Source organism: Esox lucius, chromosome 24 (assembly GCF_011004845.1).
Source record: "Esox lucius isolate fEsoLuc1 chromosome 24, fEsoLuc1.pri, whole genome shotgun sequence".
In the NCBI taxonomy this organism is placed as follows: Eukaryota; Metazoa; Chordata; class Actinopteri; order Esociformes; family Esocidae; genus Esox; species Esox lucius.
The window spans coordinates 24,780,467-24,803,142 of record NC_047592.1 but is presented as its reverse complement, the minus strand read 5'-3'; the positions used below and the strand labels follow the sequence as shown (position 1 = coordinate 24,803,142).

Genomic DNA, 22,676 nt, shown 5'->3' with positions numbered 1-22,676 from the left:
AAATATGAAATCCAACTGACATAAGTACTCTTGTGGGTTAGGTATGTTTTCAAATGCTGTTAATCTGAATGTATGAATATCTTGATTAACCCTGGTCTGAAACATTCATTTACTCTTAAAAGCTCCTCTCTAGGTTTCTTCCTAGGTTCCTGCCTATCTGGAGTTTTTCCTAGTCACTGTGCTTCAACATCTTATTGCTTGCTGTTTTAGGCTGGGTATCTGTATAAGCACTTTTTAATAACTGGTGATGTAAAGAAAAATAAACATGATTGATCGATATATACTGATCAACCATAACATTATGACCACCTGTCTAATATTGTGTATGTCCCCCTTTTGCCACCAAAACAGCCCTGACCCGTCGAGGTATGGATTCCACTAGACCTCTGGAGGTGTGCTGTGGTATCTGGCACCAAGACATAAGCAGCATATCTTTTAAGTCCTGTAAGTTGCGAGGTGGGGCCTCCATGGATCGGACCTGTTAATCCAGCAGATCCCACAGATGCTGGATTGGATTGAGATCTGGGGAATTTGGAGGCCAAGTCAACACCTTGAACTCGTTGTTTTCCTCAAACCATTCCTGAAGCATTCTTCCTTTCTGCTTAGGTAGGTGGTACGTGTCAAAGTAACATCCACTTGAATGGCAGGACTCAAGGTTTCCCAGCAGAACATTGCCCAATGCATCACACTTGCCTCCTTCCCATAGTGCATCCTGGTGCCATCTGTTCTCCAGGTAAGCGACGCACACGCACCCGGCCATCCATGTGATATAAAAGGAAGTATGATTCATCAGACTAGGCCACCTTCTTCCATTGCTCCTTTGTCCAGTTCTGATGCACACATGTCCATTGTAGATGCATTTAGCAGCGGACATGGGTCACCATGGGCACCCTGACTGGTCTGCAGCTACGCAGCCCCATACATAAACTGCGATGCACTGTGTGTTCTGACACCTTTCTATCAGTACCACCATCAACGTTTTTAGCAATTTGAGCTTCAATAGCTCGTCTGTTGTATCGGACCACACGGGCCAGCCTTCGCTCCCTACATGCATCAATGAGTCCATGACCCTATTGCTTTTCCTTCCTTGGACCACTTTTGAACGGTACTGACCACTGCAGACCATGAACACCCCACAAGGGCTGCAGATTTTTAGACCCAGTCGTCTAGCCATCACAATTTGGCCCTTGTGAAAGTCGCTCAGATCCTTACGATTGCCAATTTTTCCTGCTTCTAACACATACATTTTGAGGACAGAATGTTCACTTGCTGCCTAATATATCCCACCCACTGACATGTGCCATGACAACGAGATTATCAGTGTTATTCACTTCACCTGTCAGTGGTCGTAATGTTATGGCTGATCGGTGTATCAGTGTTATTCACGTCACCTGTCAGTGGTCATAATGTTATGGCTGATGGGTGTATCAGTGTTATTCACGTCACCTGTCAGTGGTCATAATGTTATGGCTGATCGTTGTATGAGTGTTATTCACTTCACCTGTCAGTGGTCATAATGTTATGGCTGATCAGTGTATGAGTGTTATTCACTTCACCTGTCAGTGGTCATAATGTTATGGCTGATCGTTGTATGAGTGTTATTCACTTCACCAGTCTGTGGTCATAATGTTATGGCTGATCGGTGTATCAGTGTTATTCACTTCACCAGTCAGTGGTCATAATGTTATGGCTGATCGGTGTATCAGTGTTATTCACTTCACCTGTCAGTGGTCATAATGTTATGGCTGATCGGTGTATCAGTGTTATTCACTTCACCTGTCAGTGGTCATAATGTTATGGCTGATCGGTGTACATGTATATGTATTGTGGTTTAGTGGAGGACTTTCTGGGAGACTGCGTATAATGGTGTTCAGTAGGTGACATTTTGAGAGGATGAGCGTAGTTTAGGATAAATTTTTAGTACACTGTACCTTGTGGTCCAGGTATCCCAGGTCTTCCGTCCTCTCCTGGTTGGCCCGGGTCTCCAGGCAGACCCGGAATACCCTTCTGACCCGGGAGACCACCCAAACCTAAACAGAGAACCCAGGCAACAGTCAGAACAGTTCGCAGACGTCAGTTAGCAGACACTACTTCAGAACGACTTAAAGCTTGCTAATATACTTTTTTCATTCTAGCTTCAATCAAACCCAAAATCATGCCATTATAAGTGCCATGCTCTACCATATGACAAAACTGCATTATTACACTCTAGAACTATTAGAAATGTATAATGGTTGTTGCGAAGTGTAAACTGTTCACTGAGTATGAGTGGAAATTGGATTTACAAGCCAATCAATTGTTTCTTGTCTTCTGGGACCTTGGGACTGACAGGCAGACAGAAACAGGCCGACAGACCTACCTGGTGCTCCGGGCTCTCCTTTATTTCCTTTCAGTTGTTCTGCGGGGTAGCTTGGTCCTGGGGGTCCAGGAAGACCGGGATCTCCTCTGTCTCCCTTTGAACCTGAACCACCAGGCCCACCAGGTCGCCCTGGGAAACCGTCTTCACCTGGAGGATGGTGACACACATTCAGAGAGCCTTTAGTCCAAGAAGCATTTGGTGCCTATATATGTACATTCCTACTAGGTTTGTGTGCAGGTTCTTTATAACTGAGCCAGTGTTTTGGGCTTGTTTTATGTACTGAGAGACCTATCATCTGTACAAGCATAGTATGAGCACCTTTAGGTCCAGGGAAGCCAGGCACTCCAGGAACTCCAGGAGTTCCTAGGGGTCCAGGAGCTCCCATCACTCCCATGTCTCCTTTAGACCCTGTTGATACACAGAGAGAGAGAGCATGAAGAAAGAAGTGAATGTCCCCAGTGGCATCCTATTCCATATATAATGCACTACATTTGACCACAGCCTATACACTCAGTAACCAGTTTATAAGATACAACAATTGAGAATTGTCTAGGACTATGGCTGTGTTTACACAGGCAGCCCAAATGTAATCTCATTCATCAAATGAATACAATTCTAACTGAAGAGGGATCTAAAAAAAAATAATTATATATACATACAGGTCAAACAGGGCTGATGACCAGGTCCATCACTGTCAACTTACCAGGAAGGCCAGGAAGTCCGTCGCGACCGGGATTGCCAGGGTTACCCTGAGGTCCAGGTCCACCAGGGCCGCCGGGGAAACCGGGATTTCCTCTTTCACCAGGCAACCCTGGAATGCCCTGGCCAGGAGGACCGGGATCTCCTTTCAATCCGGGGGTGCCTGCATACCCTGGAATACCAAGATTTAATAAAAATAGTCAGGACAGATTATCACTGAACAGATATTCACTTCCTGGTATGCAGCTACCTCTCACCAATGACAAATGCCAACGACTATGTTTCAAGGCACAGCTCAATTGGGAAATTAAAGCTTTTTTTTGTGGAATGTCGAGTGAATATTCTTAAGGTCCAATATGTTATTCCAGAATAGGTAAATAACCCTACAGTCCAGACAGGCTGTGGTACAATACCTTTCTTGCCTTGAGGTCAAAGTGTAGCGGGCGGCAGGTAAGGAGGGCGTATTTCAAAACGGAGCGGATGTAGAGCATCGAATAATAAGAAAAAGAGGTGGTGAAGTGGGGTTTAGCGGTTATAACGCTCCAAATTAACATGACATATATGAAGAAAAAGGCTTGTGAACTGTGAATGCCCTGGATGACACTGGGCTTGGTTAGTTTTTTCGTGAGCAGGCAGGAGAGAAGAATGTGAAGTGAATGGTGAAGTGAAATCTGCTAACAGCTTTCAGAGGTGGGCTTTTGTGAAACAGTGAAAGGACATAACGATAGACGAGAGGACGGGAAAAAGTTAACCCTCAAGATCGGAGGACGGTTGTGGTCGTGTCAACAACTGACAACCCATGTCACCCTGATTACCCGTAGAACATTGTACATGCTTATTTCATGGACTAACCCTTTACAAGTACAACATTCACAAACTCTTTCCAAAAGCCTTGCAGTGTGACCACCATAGCCTGAACCACATCTTTATGAGTGTGTAGGGTGACCATGCACATACAACTGAGTGATTTAGTTATTCTAGATATAGACGTTCAGTCATCTCAACAGACATAGTTCACAGAAATTAAACATACAGTACTTTCATGTATTAATCTAAATCTGATTCACTCTCTAATCGATTGGTCTGCAAACAGTCAACCATGTTCTGTTTGTTGATGAAATTATTACCTGGAGAACCCATAGGCCCAGGAGGTCCAGGCGGGCCGGGGTTGCCCGGAGGGCCAAATGAAGGTGGTCCGGGAGGGCCGCGGGCCCCGGGTGGACCTGGAAGTCCAGGGTCACCTGAGGCAGGCAGACAGGTTCAGAACACACATCCGTTAACAGCAATATCAACCAACTTGCTAGCTAGCCAACAGATATCAATATATCTGAATTAAGGGGAAGAATTCTTAAGAGGAAGTTAACATAGGAATATAAACTAACTAGATAGCAACGTGCCAAGAAAACACTTCATCTAAACTAGGGGGAAAGTTAATTAAAAGGTAGATAACATAGCAATACCAACTAACTAACTAGCTAGCAACACTCACTAGGCAACAGAGTACTTTTTATTTGAACTAAGGGGAATATTTTATAATAGGAAGTTAACATATCAACAAGTTAGTGGTAATCAAAATGATTCAACCCCCACTGCAAATCAGGTTTATTGTCAAAATGTACAGACTGTCAGCTGTTTGCAATGAACAAATCAAATATAAGCAACTGAAACTGTTCATAACAATGAATGCTTCAAGTGGTTCCCCCAAATTAAACTAAAAACGCATACATACGCAACATACACTCACCTAAAGGATTATTACAAAAGCCATACTAATACTGTGTTTGACCCCCTTTCGCCTTCAGAACTGCCTTAATTCTACGTGGCATTGATTCAACAAGGTGCTGAAAGCATTCTTTAGAAATGTTGGCCCATTTTTATAGGATAGCATCTTGCAGTTGATGGAGATTTGTGGGATGCACATCCAGGGCACAAAGTTCCCATTCCACCACATCCCAAAGATGCTCTACTGGGTTGAGATCTGGTGACTGTGGGGGCCATTTCAGTACAGTGAACTCATTGTCATGTTCAAGAAACCATTTTGAAATGATTCAAGCTTTGTGACATGGTGCATTATCCTGCTGGAAGTAGCCATCAGAGGATGGGTACATGGTGGTCATAAAGGGATGGACATGGTCAGAAACAATGCTCAGGTAGGCCATGGCATTTAAACAATGCCCAATTGGCACTAAGGGGCCTAAAGTGTGCCAAGAAAACATCCCCCACACCATTACACCACCACCACCAGCCTGCACAGTGGTAACAAGGCATGATGGATCCATGTTCTCATTCTGTTTACGCCAAATTCTGACTGTACCATCTGAATGTCTCAACAGAAATCGAGACTCATCAGACCAGGCAACATTCTTCCAGTCTTCAACTGTCCAATTTTGGTGAGCTTGTGCAAATTGTGGCCTCTTTTTCCTATTTGTAGTGGAGATGAGTGGTACCTGGTGGGGTCTTCTGCTGTTGTAGCCCATCCGTCTCAAGGTTGTGCGTGTTGTGGCTTCACAAATGCTTTGCTGCATACCTCGGTGGTAACGAGTGGTTATTTCAGTCAAAGTTGCTCTTCTATCAGCTTGAATCAGTCGGCCCATTTGCTGCCTAATATATCCCACCCACTGACAGGTGCCATGACAACGAGATTATCAATGTTATTCACTTCACCTGTCAGTGCTCATAATGTTATGGCTGATCGGTGTATCAGTGTTATTCACTTCACCTGTCAGTGGTCATAATGTTATGGCTGATTGGTATATGCAAAACAAGAAAAGCTCCAATGTCCTCAAAATCATATAAATAAGCCACAGAAATGTTGGGATTCTGTTCTGTGCAGCGATGAAACAAAACTGGAACTTGGATCACGGCATGATGGATCAGTGGTAAATCTGGTGGAAGAAAAATGAGGCATACATTGAAAAGAACACTCTGCCCACAGTTAAGCATGGTGGTGGCTTGGTGATGCTTTGCAGCCTCTGGCACTGGAAACCTGCAGCGTGTGGAAGGCAAGATGGATTCATTGAAGTAAATCCTAGGAGAAAATATCAGGCCGTCTGTGAGAAAGCTGAAGTTTGGGCATCATTGGACCTTCCAACAGGACAATGATCCCAAGCGTGCCTCAAATTCCACCAAGGCTTGGTTGTAGAAGACGTCCTGGAAGATTCTGCCTTGGCCTTCACAGAGTCACCTGAACCCCATAGAAAATTTCTGATGGGATTTGAAGAAGGTGCTTGCAGCACGCAAACACAAGAATATTACTGAAATGGAGTCCATTGCTCATGAGAAATGGGCTAAGATTCCTCAGAAACGCTGCTAGAAGCTGGTGTCTGGCTATGCATCACATTTGCAGCAGGTCATAACAGCAAAAGGGTGCTCCACTAAGTACTAAAGATGCTTGCCATGAAGGGGTTGAATAATTTTGAGACTGGAAGGTTGTAAGGTTTTTATTTTTCATTTTTCTCCCTCGAAGATTTGATTTTGTTTTTCAATTAAATTGTGCTCATTATAGATCACATTAAAAGTGGAAAAAGTTTTGACATGATTAATCTTTGTCTCATTCTTTTACATCACAAAAACCTGGCATTTTAAGAGGGGTGTGTAGACTTTTTATATCCACTGTATATCAATTAGTTAGTTACTAACAACAGAATACCCTATCTGAACTAAGGGGACCTGTTACTAAAATATTAGTTTACAAACAAATCCCAACTAGCTATATATTAGCTAACAGAATAATACATCAAAATTAAGTAAAACATTTATTAAAGATGATCAACTACTAAACCTAGACCTACATGTACTCTGTGTCTGGTTTAATGCTGTTCTATAACTTGACAATAAGATGCCCAACCCCTTTAAAACAGAAGTGGACTGATGTTGGAATCAAACCCACAACATTGGTGTTCCTAACAGAACTGCACTGACTATATCATCACAAACCATACCTTTGGGTCCTGGTGTGCCATCAAAGCCGGATCGACCAGGCGGGCCGGGGTTGCCAGGAAAACCAGGGTCTCCTTTGGGTCCAGATATTCCTTTATTTCCGGGTATTCCGGGAGGGCCCTGAGGACCTGGCAACCCAAACCCTGGTTCTCCCTATCACACACACAAAGAAAAATAGAAATGAATAAACAAATACAGAGAAAGAAAGACACGTCTGTCAGTTTCCTAGGTCTACATTAGTTTGAACTAGTATCATCCAGTTCCGATTACTGTTGCTTTACATGTACTATAAATTAGATATGTTAGTCTGTTTGCAACACAGTTTTAAAGTGCAGCTGAATTAGTGTGACTGTGGTACGTACTTTGGGTCCAGGTAAACCAGGCTGACCTGGGAGACCGTCCACTCCTGGTCGTCCTGGACCTCCGGGAATACCTGGTACACCAGGTGTACCAGGGAATCCTACAAGTGCGGGCAAGCAAGATGACAGGTGAATTTTGTTGACTGTAGTTTACTAATCTATGAGGACAACTGGATGCTATCTGTCCACATAACTCACTTCCTAATCAAACATTCATGTTTTTCTCCACCCGACCACATGAAACATTTTGGAATTGCAACCATTTTCATACATTGTCCCCTTATTTTAGGGGCTCAAATGTAATTGGATAAATACAGTTTTATGACATTTTTATTAAAATGTTCATTTTTAATACTTTGTTGAGAATTTGCAGGCAATGACTGCTTGAAGTCTGGAATGCATGGGCGTGATGCTTTGCCATCCTCTACTGCAGTTGTCTTCAGTTGTTGTTTGTTCGTGTGTCTTTCTTCCTTAAGTTTTGTCTTCAGCAAGTGAAATGCATGCTCAATTGGGTTGAGATCAGGTGATTGACACAACCATTACAGAATATTCCACTTATTTGCCTTAAAAAAAGAAAATCGCCATGTCCATCTGTAAAGGAGAGTGCCGTCCAATTTTTTTTTTATTCATGCAACTTGTCTCCCTCAGGGAGTGCAAGATCATGCAAGAGCAGTTTCAGAGGGTTGTATTGCTCTCCTTCATCCAAAAGCCCCTGATTGAACTCAGGATTATCTACAGTATGTGAAGAGGAATGTTCTGTCACTGCCATACAGTGAAGGAAAAAAGTATTTGATCCCCTGCTGATTTTTTTACGTGTGCCAACTGACAAAGAAATGATCAGTCTATAATTTTAATGGCAGGTTTATTTGAACAGTGAGAGACAGAACAACAACAAAAAATACAGAAAAACGCATGTCAAAAATTTTACAAATTGATTTGCATTTTAATGAGTGAAGTAAGTATTCAACCCTTCAGATGTTTCTTGTAGTTTTTCCTAGCCACGGAAATTCAACACTACTGTTGTTTGCTCCTTGGGGTTTAAGGCCGGGTGTCTCTGTAAAGCACTTTGTGACAACTGCTGTTGTAAAAAGCGCTTTATAAATAAATTTTGATTGATTGATTGATAGTTGGCCACCAGGTTTGCACACATCTCTGGAGGGATTTTGTCCCACTCCTCTTTGCAGATCTTATCCAAGTCATTAAGGTTTCAAGGCTGATGTTTGGCAACTCGAACCTTCAGCTCCCTCCACAGATTTCCTATGGGATAAAGGTCTGGAGACTGAAGTGGTCCTGTCCCCTTGGCAGAAAAACACCCCCAAATCATAATGTTTCCACCTCCATGTCTTACGATGGGGATGGTGTTCTTGGGGTCATAGGCAGAGTTGAGTTGATGCCAAAGAGCTCAATCATTCAGATGTTCATTGGCAAACTTCAGACGGGCCTGTACATGTGCTTTCTTGAGCAGGGATTTCAGTCCTTGAGCAGGGATTTGTAGTGTGATACCAATTGTTTTCTTGGTGACTATGGTCCCAGCTGCCTTGAGATCATTGACAAGATCCTCCAGTGTAGTTCTGGGCTGATTCCTCACCGTTCTCATGATCATTGCAACTCCAAAAGGTGAGATCTTGCATGGAGCCCCAGAACAAGGGAGATTGACAGTTCTGGAATCTGATTGATTGATTGCTTCTGTGGACAGGTGGTGTCTTTTATACAGGTAACAAACTGAGATTAGTAGCACTCCCTTTAAGAGTGTGCTCCTAATCTCAGCTTGTTTCCTGTATATAAGACACCTGGGTGCCAGAAATCTTTCTGATTGAGAGGGGATTGAATACTTATTTCACTTATTAAAATGCAAATCAATTTATAACATTTTTCACCTGTGTTTTGTTGGATTTCTTTGTTGTTATTCTGTCTCTCACTGTTCAAATAAACCTACCATTAAAATGATAGACTGGTCATTTCTTTGTCAGTTGGCAAACATAAAAACAAACTTTAAATGGAAGTTTGTGAAGATTATTTTTACAAAGCTATTTCCAGTCTTAACGGTGTCCATTCCATTACTTTGTTCAGTACAGTTCAGTTGTGCTTAGACTTTTAAGTCTCCAGTCTTTGCCCAATGATGATTCGTTAAAAATACACAATAAAGAAAACAGTTGCAGGCACTTAAGAAAATGCTTACTAGTGTTAATACCATACCCGGTCAACAGTTGAAGTAGCATGTGAGTAAGAAATGGGCTTTGTTGTCAAAATGTAACACCATCCCTTGAAGCTTAGTCCAACGGAAAAAAGCATGTTCAAGACAAATTTTAACCTGCTTCCTGGAAATTGGCCCCTGGAATTTGTAGTATACTCCCACAGGTCAGGTTGAATGTATACCTATCCAGGTATTAGGTGTTTACCTTTAGGTCCGGGGGGTCCTGGCAGTCCTATGCCTGGGAGTCCGGGGTCCCCCTTGGAACCTGGCAATCCATTGAGACCAGGCTGTCCTGTTGCACCAGGATTTCCTGTAGACATATAAGGGAATGCTCAGTCTTTGCATGCTTAAACATCGCCTAACAGTATCTATCCTGTACTGCTGGTTACAAATAAACTGTGTATATCCTGTTATGATTAACATCATAGAGGACATGTTTACACAGGCAGCAAAATTCTAATTTTGCCCTCTAATTTTGTCCTCAAATCGGCCAAATTATAAGATCAGCAGTTTCCACTTTGCATTTTTGGAAAAACAAAAAGATCAGTATTGGGCTTCCTTTGTAAACAGAGCTATAATGGCCAAAAATATTTTAAAAAAAACAATATTGTGGTTTCCAAATAGTGAATCAAAATGGGCACTTGTTACGCATACTGAAATAAGACTATAAGACTGTTTGTATTTTTTGTAATACAAACAGTAGCCTATTGTCAAAATATAATTAAATTAATGTTTTAATTGATATTAATATAATTCAGCTCATATATCCTATAGTTCCCTATAGATCTTTTAATACAGTTATCTAGGATTTTATTTCAATCATGTGTAACACTTTTAAAGGAGACATTTGGAAAAGTTCCTTGAGTGGTCTGAGACAGTAGCTGAATAAAGAATGTTTTCAAGTGCAATATCAGTAACAATGGAATTAGACCTTAAAAAGCAACCTGAAAACCAACATACTTGCTTAATTAAGAAGTCTGTGGCATCACTGACTCAAACATTTATTCTAGTGTCAAAATTTATTATATCAACACTGTTGTTGCTTGCTCCTTGGGGTTTCAGGCTGGGTGTTTTGTAAAAGCACTTTGTGACAATTGCTGATGTAAAAAGGGCTTTATAATATATTAGATTGATTGATAGAAAATAAATTGTATACATACAATGTTATAAAGTCTTGTCCAAAACTGAGTCACAGATGGTGTTCGGGAACGTGTCCATAGATGGTAATCAAGTAAGAACGCACACACAGGAAATCTCAACTGCCTACTCCTCACGTCCCCTTCTCACTGCTTGTCTCCTTTTCAATACCCATTGGAGGGGAATATGAAAGGAGATGCCCCTCAATGAGATGCATGGAATATACAGTACATTTGAGATCTTCCCTTTACAAATACAGTAAACCACACCCCCAAGACAACTTTGTTTGTCTTCAGACATGGCAGGGGCCTTTCTTAATAAGCAACCTTGTAAACAAGATAGAATCTTAGTTCAGTTGCCTTTTAAGATGTTTTTTTGTTAGTCAATTAACTGATCAACTCAGCTATTTTATCAGTTCAATGATTGACTAGATTCAAAACACCTGGTCATCTAGGTCAGCCAAAGTCAACATCCTGCAGCCAGTGTGGCTCACCAGACTTAACATGTGTGGCTCATGCCATAGGCATAAAATGTTAGGCAAAATAATATTTACCTGGATTTCCAGGTAGACCGGGGTCTCCATCTTGTCCTCGTGGTCCTGACTGACCCTTTTCTGCGACCGTTTGCCCCGGCTCACCTTTTGGTCCTGTTAAGAAAAGGGTGAACCATGATTGAAAGAAAAGATATGACTGGCAGATGCTCTCAGCATGCCTTTGTCTATGTCGCTGGATAGAAGTCGTGGAATATCAGCAATATCCCACAAACCCCCAACATTGCTATTATAAACCAGTTAACAACGCAATTATAACAGTAAAATGTTTTGTGACATTAACTCAAGGTCACTTATAAACTCCCAATGTACAACTTAAGCACTGTCTGTGGGCTAAGCACTGTCTGTGGGCTAAGCACTGTCTGTGGGCTAAGCACTGTCTATGGGCTAAGCACTGTCTGTGGGCTAAGCACTGTCTGTGGGCTAAGCACTGTCTGTGGGTTAAGCACTGTCTGTGGGCTAAGCACTGTCTATGGGCTAAGCACTGTCTGTGGGCAAAGCCCTGTCTGTGGGCTAAGCACTGTCTGTGGGCTAAGAGAAACTGTAATATACGCTCCAGTTTGCTCAGACCACAGTTGCAAACATCACCTTGTTTTAGCCACTAGCTAAAAATGAATGTAAGTAATCTGGTAGTGTGAACATGTCTTAGAACTCTCAAAAACACTTGAAAGTCTTTATATATTTTGTTAAATGTTACTTAAAAGTGATCTGACCATTAAAAATACAACAGGTTCAGAATATGCTCATAATTATGCTCCAATTTCAACCAAATTCACTTTCAGGTTGAGTAAAAAAATACTGAATTGATTGTGTGTATTAAAGGCTAATTTTTTGATTTATATTTTGATTTCCTATTTTTGGCTGCATCCTTAAATGTGCTTTATGGTTTGCTGTTCTTATTAATGACATCAGTTGGACCTGTTGTCTATGTCCAACATGGTGTTGCATTGATATGTATGAGGACTTCATGCCTATGTCATTGTGTTGCCCAAGTAATGAACTGGTAATTGAGGTTGGAGCTGAGTTCCTGCCCATTTTGGTTAAAAAGCAGGGACTCTTGCAGTGTTGATATGAAGATGCATTAAGTCTACTGTGTGTTTACTGTCTAATGTTTCATCGTCCTCTAACTATGTCCTAGATTTGACATTATTGTCATTTAACAGAGGTTCTTATATAGATAAACTTAAGGTAGAGATTGCATACAACTACATACATTGTGGTGCTATCTTTCTGTGGGAATCAAACCAATAAATTAATCAAACCAATAAATGAGCTACATAGGGTTAGTGTTCATTTGTGACTAAATTAACGTATTGGTTATTTGCTATAGTAGTTATTTTAGTAAATGCTAGTTTGCTGGTATTGTACTAGACCATACTAATCAGGTATACACTTACCTGCCACTTCATTATGTACACCTTTTCAACTGCTCGTTAACGCAAATATCTAATCAGCCAATCACATGGCAGCAACTCAATGCATTTAGGTATGTAGACATGATCAAGAAAATCTGATGAAGTTCAATCCAAGCATCAGAATGGGGAAGATGATTTAAGTGAATTTGAACGTGGCATGGTTGTTGTTGCCAGGCAGGCTGATTTTAGTGTTTCAGAAAGTGCTGATCTACTGGGTTCTTCCCACACAACCATCTGTAGGGTTTACAGAGAATGGTCTGCAAAATAGAAAATGTCCTTTGAGTGGCAGTTCCCTGGGTGAAAATGCCTTGTTGATGGCAGAGATCATAGGAGAATGGCTAGGCTGGTTTGAGCTGATTGAAAGGCAACAGTAACAGAAATAACTACTAGTTACAACCAAGGAATGCAGAAGAGCATCTCTGAATGCACAACACATCGAACCTTGAAGCAGATGGGCTACAGCAGCATAAGACCACACCAAGCGCCACTCCTGTCTCCTAAGACATTGAAATTGGACAATAGAAGGTGGGGGTGGGGGGCATGAACTCCCAATATTAAGTCATTTAATGAAGGTTTAAAGATAGCAGCGGTTTTTGCTAACAGAGGAGTGGACTGCATTTGAACACATGCTGCAGTAGTACATGTGTACTGGAGGCTTAGACCATTTTGGACCGCCCTGACACATCTCACTTTTCCAGACCTTTCTGTTACATGGTGAACTTTAAATGATAATCATACCTGGTGGTCCAGGTACTCCACTTCTGCCTGAGACACCCTGGACACCCTTCTCTCCAGGGGGACCCTGCGGGCCGAATCCTGGGGCACCGGGGACACCCCTATCACCAGGGAGACCCTGCAGACCAGGCTCACCTGGAGGCCCTCGCTCCCCCTTCACTGACAGAGAACCCTGTGGAGAGAAGAGAAAAGCAGTTAACATAAATGCTAGGTTGTGGAAGAGAAGAAAGAAGACTTGAGTACATGGAGGAAGAGAGGAATTTGGGAGGGATATATGGAGGGATAGATAAAGAAAGGAATGGTTGCGTGTAGGGCTGGTTCATAAAACTATACACTTTAACATGTTTAAAAAATATATATTGATGATAAACTTCCCTTTTGGTGACAATTTGCTCAATTTTGGACTTTTTAATTCTTCTTCCTCGCAAACCTCCCATGAATGCCATTTCGATTCAGAGTTCTTATTGTACAGCATGCACAGTAACCTGAGATGGAGCAAGCAAGGTCTGCAAATCTCACGATTGATAGATGTTTGGGTTGGCATTTGCCAAATGTATTAATCTTCTTGTGGCTCTTATTAAGGAAGGGCATCCACGTCTAGGCTGAGTGGCCTCAGGTGAAATGCCCTCCATTTATAACTTACTGTATTTGCCTCAAAGTGAAATGGTGAAGCTTAGATCTTTTACAGATGGTTGTATAGACTTCCCCTGATTGATTGTCTCTCACTACATACTTCCTGGTGTCTGAGATCTAATTTCTGGTGTGTTTTGCATTCACCTTTATGGGAAATTCCAAACTGACCAGGTTTCCTGTCTCTATTCAACAGAGTCCTGCCCTTACTCTTTCCTGATGATCCCTCCTTTGATTGATGAATTGGGTGCCTAATTATTTACCCACCTGATACTACTTCCCCTACTTAATTGAACCAATGTACTTGGGGTTCACTTATTTTAATTGCTATTAAATGTAGTTTTTCCACTACATTCATGATTTCCTCTAAGCCAAGATATGGAATTGATAACTATAAACTTCTTATGTCAGATAGAAAAGGTTGGTTCTGATTTCAATCTTCCATAATTGCACAAGGGGACCAAGTATTCAGGTAGTTGGTATTATACAATTGTACGTCACTGATTAAAGAAATAAATATGAGCCTTTTTAAAGTAATCGCCATTTCATCTGACAGTGTAGAAATTATTTAAAATGCCGACCTATACGTTGTTGAGTATCTAAATTAACAGTTGCACTTTTGTGATTAATCTCATTAATCCTGAAGGTGTGAGGAGGGCATGGACTGAATAGAGGAATGTTGGATGGATGGATGGATGGGTGAATAGAGGAATGTTGGATGGATGGATGGGTGAATAGAGGAATGTTGGATGGATGGATGGATGGGTGAATAGAGGAATGTTGGATGGATGGATGGGTGAATAGAGGAATGTTGGATGGGTGAACAGAGGAATGTTGGATGAGTGAATAGAGGAATGTTGGATGAACGGATGGGTGAATAGAGGAATGTTGGATGGATGGATGAGTGAATAGAGGAATGTTGGATGGATGGGTGAATAGAGGAATGTTGGATGGATGGATGGGTGAACAGAGGAATGTTGGATGGATGGATGAATGAATAGAGGAATGTTGGATGGATGGGTGAACAGAGGAATGTTGGATGGATGGAGTGAATAGATCGGATTGATGGAGTGTGTGTGTGCGTGCATGTGTAAAAGCCGGGCGTGGCATGTGCCATGCCGGCTGTTGCACTTCTATGTTCAGTGTCTTTATGTTCTAGGTGGTCTGTTTCTTTGTTCTGTTTGAATCCCGTGTTCATGGATTTCACTAAACTTTGTTTAGTCTTGCCACCTGTGTCTCGTTTGGATGGGATGGATGGACAGAGGAATGTATATATGGATGGATGGATGGAGAGAAACAGATGGAGTGACAATGGGATAGATGGATGGAGGAATAGCCAGGATGATGCTGATCGATGGGCACGTCACCACTTACAGATGTTCCTTTGGGACCAGGAGGTCCAGGAACTCCATCGCGACCGGGTCTCCCATCCAGGCCAGGCAGGCCCGGGGGTCCGGGGAACCCAGTGTCTCCTTTATCGCCTTTCACCCCGTCGACAGGGATAGCATCTCCTGGGTCACCCTTCTCTCCAGGAGGCCCGGGAACACCGGGGGTGCCGGGCAAACCCTGTAGAGAGAGAAAGGGAGAGATGGAGAAGAGAGAGATGGAGAAGAGAGAGATGGAGAAGAGAGAGATGGAGAAGAGAGAGGATGGGAGTTTCAGTGACCTATAAAGTTCACTCTACTCTACTTTGCAATATGCAACTTAGTGACTAATTTAGAGCCTCTTTACCAAACCCAGACTAAGCTTAAACCTGGATCTGAATGGAGTTCCTATTGGGTTCACTCAATTGTCAAGAAATACAGTTTTGAGGGTCGAAGAAAAAGGACGTAGTGGCTTTAAAATAGGAAGTGAAAAACAGGAAGTACTTACAGAAGGACCTGCAGGGCCAGGATCACCAGGATATCCTCTGTCACCTTTAGCCCCTTGGAATCCTGATCCACCTGAGGAAATGGGAGAGGGGGGAGAGAGAGGCCTGTTTAAAGAGCTGAAAATGGATTCTTTGATCTTGATATTGTGATGTCTGGATCAGAATGATCCCGATATAATTGTTTGGGAAAAAGGCTAAACAAATCAGCCAGATATGTCTGAGCCTGGATAGCATAAATCTCATTCTGATTAGCACCACACACCCCCTTACCTGGGAACCCAGGAGGTCCGGGTGGGCCGGGTGGTCCAGGGACGGCAAGGCCGTTGGAGAAACAGTTCACGCACTTCTCTCCCTTTTCACCTGAGAAAGGCAAGACACATAAGTAGGTAGCTAAAGAAAACACAGATGTAGAAATTGGTTGTGATTCACATCAACTATAGATTTGTATGGGTATAGGATATAGGGTAGCAATTCTTTGGAAGTGAAGAACTGCACACACCAATAAACTGGACAATATGATTATTATATGGACAATGGACAATAGGAAAATCAAATATTATAAATAGCATAACAGTGCCTATGAATGGTTGTATTCACAGTGTTGTTTGTGCTCCACTGATTGTATATACACTGCTCAAAGAAATTAAGGGAACATGTAATCATCACAGTATAACATCAAGCACTGGAGAGGCAACAGTAAGACAACCCCCAGAAAGGGAATGGTTTTGCAGGTGGTGGCCATAGACAATTGCTCTCTCCATTCAGGTTTCACAAGTAGTAAAGCTCATCCAGGATGGCACATCCATACGTGCCGTCACAAGAAAGTTTGCTGTGTCTCCCAGTACATTCTCAAGAGCATGGAGGAGATACCTGGAGACGGGTCATTACACGAGGAGAGCTGGACTGGGCCAAGAAGGGCATCAACCCAGCAGCAGGACCGGGATCTGCTCCTTTGTGTGAGGAGGAACAGGAGGAGCACTGGCAAAGCCCTACAAAATGACCTCCAGCGGGCTACTGTTGCGCATGTTTCTGACCAAACGTTCAGAAACAGACTCCATGAGGGTGGCATGAGGGCCTGACATCCTCTAGTGGAACCTGTGCTCACAGCTCAGAACTCTGCAGCTAGATTGGCATTTACCAGAGAACACCAGAATTAGCAGGTCCGCCAGGTCCAATCTTCACAGATGAGAGCAGATTCACACTGAGTATGTGACAGACATGAAAGAGTCTGGAGATGCCATGGTGAACGTTATGCTGCCTGCAACATCATCCAGCCTGATCATTTTGGCAGTGGGTCATTGATGGTCTGGGGAGGCATATCCTTGGAGGGTCGCACAGTCCTCCACGTGCTAGCTAACGGTACCCTGACTGCTGTTAGATATGAGGAAGAAATGTTCAGACCCATCGCAGAGACCTTATGCTGGTGCAGTGGACCCTGGGTTCCTCCTGGTGCAGGACAATGCCCAGCCTTATGTGGCCAGAGTGTGTAGGCAGTTCCTGGATGACGAAGGCATTAATGCCACTGACTGGCCCTCACGTTCCCCGGACCTGAATCCAATTGAGAACCTCTGGGACTTTATGCATTGGTACATTCGACACTGCCAAGTAGCACCACAAACTGTCCGGGAGCTCACTGATGACCTGAATCAAGTCTTGGAGGAGATCCCCCTGGACACCTTTCGATGTGTCATCAGGAGCATGCCCAGATGTTGTTGGCAGTACATACAGTCATGTGGGGGCCATAAACACTACTGAGTCATATTATGAGTTGCTGTGATGAAATTCACGCTAGATGGAACAGCCTGTGATAAAAAATGACTTTGATTTCGGTGTAACTTTGAATCCAGCCCTCAATCAGTTGATGATATTGGTTTTCATTAACTGTTCTTATGTCATTTTGTTCTCAACGAATTACACAATGTATAGTAAGTATTTTAATCTTTAATACATTTTGTTAATCGAGAACTATTGTGTGATTTAAGTGATCCTTACATTTTCTTGAGCAGTGTATATTTGGTAGGAAGTTAGGAAGTGCAGCTCCTTTTCCACATAATTTTATAGACTGCACATGGTCTTGTCTTTCTCTGGAATTAAGTCTACTTCTGTTAGCCTCTCTTGACAGCAAGTCCATTCTCACTGAGTCTGTACATAGGAAATCATTTATTGTGGTTGGTTTTATTTTTTAATTGTTTTCAAATTAGTGTTGAATAACAGAAAATGTATTACAACCAAATATTTATTATTTTTTGCGTTGTTCTTTGACGGGGGTTTTACACAACCTTGTATGAGATCTTCAGTTTTTTGGCAAATTCTCACATTGAATAGCCTTCATTTCTCAGAACAAGAATACACTGACGAGTTTCAGAAGAAAGTTTGTTTCTTGCCATTTTGGGCCTGCAATCAAAAGCACATTTGCTGATGCCCTAAATAGTCTTTCTTTCTTCTTCTTCTTCCGCTTCATCCGGGGCCGGGTCGCGGGGGCAGCAGTCTAAGCAGAGATGCCCAGACTTCCCTCTCCCCAGACACTTCCTCCAGCTCTTCCGGGGGGACACAGAGGCATTCCCAGGCCAGCCGGGAGACATAGTCCCTCCAGCGTGTCCTAGGTCTTCCCCGGGGTCTCCTCCCGGTGGGACGGGACCGGAACACCTTCCCAGGAAGGCGTTCCGGAGGCATCCGAAACAGATGCCCAAGGCACCTCAGCTGACCCCTCTCGATGTGGAGGAGCAGTGGCTCTACTCTGAGCTCCTCCCTGGTGACCGAGCTTCTCACCCTATCTCTAAGGGATCGCCCTGCCACCCTGCGGAGAAAGCTCATTTCGGCCGCCTGTATCCGGGATCTTGTCCTTTCGGTCATGACCCAAAGCTCATGACCATAGGTGAGAGTAGGAACGTAGATTGACCGGTAAATCGAGAGCTTCGCCTTGCGGCTCAGCTCTTTCTTCACCACGACAGACCGATACATCGACCGCATTACTGCAGAAGCTGCACCGATCCGTCTGTCAATCTCCCGTTCCATCCTTCCCTCACTCGTGAACAAGACCCCTAGATACTTAAACTCCTCCACTTGAGGCAGGCACTCTCCACCGACCTGAAGTGGGCAAGCCACCCTTTTCCGACTGAGGACCATGGCCTCGGATTTGGAGGTACTGATTCTCATCCCCACCGCTTCACACTCGGCTGCAAACCGTCCCAGTGCATGCTGAAGGTCCTGGTTAGAAGGGGCCAACACGACAACATCATCCGCAAAGAGCAGAGACGAAATCGTGTGGTCCCCAAACCTGACACCCTCCGGCCCCTGGCTGCGCCTAGAAATTCTGTCCATAAAAATTATGAACAGAACCGGCGACAAAGGGCAGCCCTGCCGAAGTCCAACATGCACTGGGAACAAGTCTGACTTACTGCCGGCAATGCGGACCAAGCTCCTGCTTCGGTCATACAGGGACCTGACAGCCCTTAGCAAAAAAAACACCCTAAATAGTCAACTCGTCTAAAAAAGGCTTTTTTTTTGGGCTTCTTTAATCAGCACAGCCGTTTTCAGCTGTGCCAACAATTTTCTAATGATCACATAGCCTTTAAATATGATAATCTTGGATTAGCAAACACGACGTGCCACTGGAACACAGGAGTGATGGTTGTTGATAATGGGCCTTTATACACCTGTGTAGATATTCCATTGAAAATCTGCTGTTTCCAGCTACATTAGTCATTTACAACATTAACAATGTCCACACTGTATTTCTGATCAATTTGATATTATTTTAATGGACAAATAACTTGTTTTTCTTTAGAAAATAAGGACATTTCTATGTGACCCCAAACTTTTGAACAGTAGTGTAGGTATTTTATTTTACAAATAATCCTTAATAGCACTTAAAATAGCGCTTAAAATACAGTACCTCGCAAGATCATTCAAGCCCCTGACCAACTCTCATATTGCTAAATTGCAAATAGTACATTGACAATTTAAACTGAAAAACCATTGTAAGGTGACTGGTTTTATGTTGGGAAATATATATATATATATGTTTTAATATGTTGCATATTATTATATGCTGAAAAAGGAGTGTAATATATGTGCTTTAATGATTACACACTGAGACACAGAGACACATGCTAAACTTACTGTCATCTCTATTTCTCCACACAAGTGAAGCCCCAGAGCCCTTATACTATTACCGTATTACCCTTACTAATGCTGCCATTATTACATTATTATTACATTATTATTACATTATTATTACATTATTACCGGTGTATCATCTAAGTACCAACTACTACAAGGTGGACAGTACAGAACTCACTCCATGTCTTTAGTGTATGCTGAGGGCATGGAAGGGAACCCCACAAGAGTTCTTCTGTAGAGATTTGTCTGATCAAAGAGCCTGGATTCTCTGCGAGCCAATCTTTCACAACCCGTTGGTAAAGGTAAAGATGTTTATACAGAATTCCCCAGCATCCTTTCAGAGAAGTCAGGCCCCAAACTCCCGACCACCTCGGAGCCTTTACAGCACTAAAACCGGCCTATAAAAAACTGTGACACTGGTCCAGGCTCCTACTGAGCAGCACTACACCTTTTGACCCAACATGACCAGCGAACGTCTGGAATCAAACAACTGTCATCGTTGCCAGAGAGGAGGAGCCATCTGAGGACTCTGTTAACTTCCCTGACCGGTAACGGTAATCGGTCAGGAAAAAAACACTATGTTCCTGTCGTCACAGTTTTTCATTAGCAGGTTTTAGTGCTGAAAAGGCTCAGAGGTGGTCGGGGAGTTTGGGGCCTGACTTCTCTGAAAGGATGCTGGAATATTCACAGGCCACAAACTGACAGGTGGCTTACCTCGAACCAACAGAATGTCTTTATGGTGGTCAAGAGGAAACGGTTCAGCATTTGTTTAGTTTTTTTAGCCGTGTCAGGTTATGGGAGTTGTTTGGAGTGTTAGCAGGGGGTTACGCAAGCCTCGGGAGCCTGTTCTGGATGAACTTGTTTGTAACGGGGCCCATGAACACTTCCGAGTAGGAGGTGGTCTTGTCTGTTAGATGATTTCTTAGGCCGCACTAAGTTAACCATTTGGAAGAGCAGGAATAATAGATTGCTGGTAGCATGGTCTATAGACAATAGATATAGTGGGGAGAACAAGTATTTGATACACTGCCGATTTAGCAGGTTTTCCTACTTACAAAGCATGTAATTTTTATCATTGGTACACTTCAACTGTGAGAGATGAAAACTAAAACAAAAATCCAGAAAATCCCATTTTATGATTTTTAAATAATTAATTTACATTTTATTGCATGACATAAGTATTTGATCACCGACCTGTTAGTTTTTCTTTAAGAAGCCCTCCTGTTCTCCACTCATTACCTGTATTAACTGCACATGTTTGAACTCTTTACCTGTATAAAAGATACCAGTCCACACACTCAATCAAACAGACTCCAACCTCTCCACAATGGCCAAGACCAGAGAACTGTGTAAGGACATCAGTGATAAAATTGTAGACATGCACAAGGCTGGGATGGGCTACAGGACAATAAGCAAGTAGCTTGGTGAGAAGGCAACAACTGTTGGTGCAATTATTAGTAAATGGAAGAAGTTCAAGATGATTGTCAATCTCCCTCGGTCTGGGGCTCCATTTAAGATCTCACCCTGTGGGGCATCAATGATCATGAGGAAGGTGAGGGATCAGCCCAGAACTACACGGCAGGACCTGGTCAATGACCTTAAGAGAGCTGGGACCACAGTCTCAAAGAAAACACACTACGCCATTAGTAACACACTACGCCGTCATGGATTAAAATCCTGCAGCGCTTGCAAGGTCCCCCTGCTCAAGCCAGCGCATGTCCAGGCCCGTCAGAAGTTTGCCAATGACCATCTGAATGATCCAGAGGAGGAATGGGAGAAGGTCATGTGGTCTGATGAGACAAAAATAAAGCTTTTTGGTCTAAACCTGTCGTGTTTGGAGGAAGAAGAAGGATGAGTACAACCCCAAGAACACCATCCCAACCGTGAAGCATGGAGGTGGAAACATCATTCTTTGGGGATGCTTTTCTGCAAAGGGGACAGGACAACTGCACCGTATTGAGGGGAGGATGGATGGGACCATGTATCGCGAGATCTTGGTCAACAACCTCCTTCCCTCAACGACCCGAAACACACAGCCAGGGCAACTAAGGAGTGGCTCCGTAAGAAGCATCTCAAGGTCCTGGAGTGGCCTAGCCAGTCTCCAGACCTGAACCCTATAGAAAATCTTTGGAGGGAGCTGAAAGTCCGTATTGCCCAGCGACAGGCCCGAAACCTGAAGGATCTGGAGAAGGTCTGTATGGAGGAGTGGGCCAAAATCCCTGCTGCAGTGTGTGCAAACCTGGTCAAGAACTACAGGAAACGTATGATCTCTGTTATTGCAAACATTTCTGTACCAAATATGCTTTTCTGATGTATCAAATACTTATGTCATACAATAAAATGCTAATGAATTACTTAAAAATCATACAATGTGATTTTCTGGATTTTCTGGTTTGGGGGGTTGAGGGTGTTGTTTGGGGGATGAGGGTGTTGTTTGGGGGATGAGGGTGTTGTTTGGGGGGGTTGAGGGTGTTGTTTGGGGGATGAGGGTGTTGTTTGGGGGGGTTGAGGGTGTTGTTTGGGGGGTTGAGGGTGTTGTTTGGGGGATGAGGGTGTTGTTTGGGGGGGTTGAGGGTGTTGTTTGGGGGATGAGGGTGTTGTTTGGGGGGGTTGAGGGTGTTGTTTGGGGGGTTGAGGGGGTTGTTTGGGGGATGAGGGTGTTGTTTG

General features: G+C 43.1%; 1 protein-coding gene across 2 annotated transcripts in view; it reads right to left on the bottom strand.

The window, feature by feature from the left end:
* The window catches only part of col4a5 (collagen, type IV, alpha 5 (Alport syndrome)), an 89,342-nt gene that overhangs the window by 13,772 nt on the left and 52,894 nt on the right, over positions 1–22,676 (bottom strand). For both annotated transcript variants that reach the window (XM_020044242.3, XM_013132550.4), the window contains exons 20-32: positions 16,158–16,247; positions 15,890–15,960; positions 15,392–15,583; positions 13,391–13,559; positions 11,241–11,333; positions 9,756–9,860; positions 7,360–7,457; positions 7,000–7,150; positions 4,186–4,299; positions 3,063–3,230; positions 2,678–2,767; positions 2,360–2,506; positions 1,932–2,030 (exon numbers count right to left, since the gene is read on the bottom strand). In XM_020044242.3, coding sequence (XP_019899801.2) covers positions 1,932–2,030; positions 2,360–2,506; positions 2,678–2,767; positions 3,063–3,230; positions 4,186–4,299; positions 7,000–7,150; positions 7,360–7,457; positions 9,756–9,860; positions 11,241–11,333; positions 13,391–13,559; positions 15,392–15,583; positions 15,890–15,960; positions 16,158–16,247 — 1,587 coding nt within the window. The remainder of the gene's footprint in view (positions 1–1,931; positions 2,031–2,359; positions 2,507–2,677; positions 2,768–3,062; positions 3,231–4,185; positions 4,300–6,999; positions 7,151–7,359; positions 7,458–9,755; positions 9,861–11,240; positions 11,334–13,390; positions 13,560–15,391; positions 15,584–15,889; positions 15,961–16,157; positions 16,248–22,676) is intronic.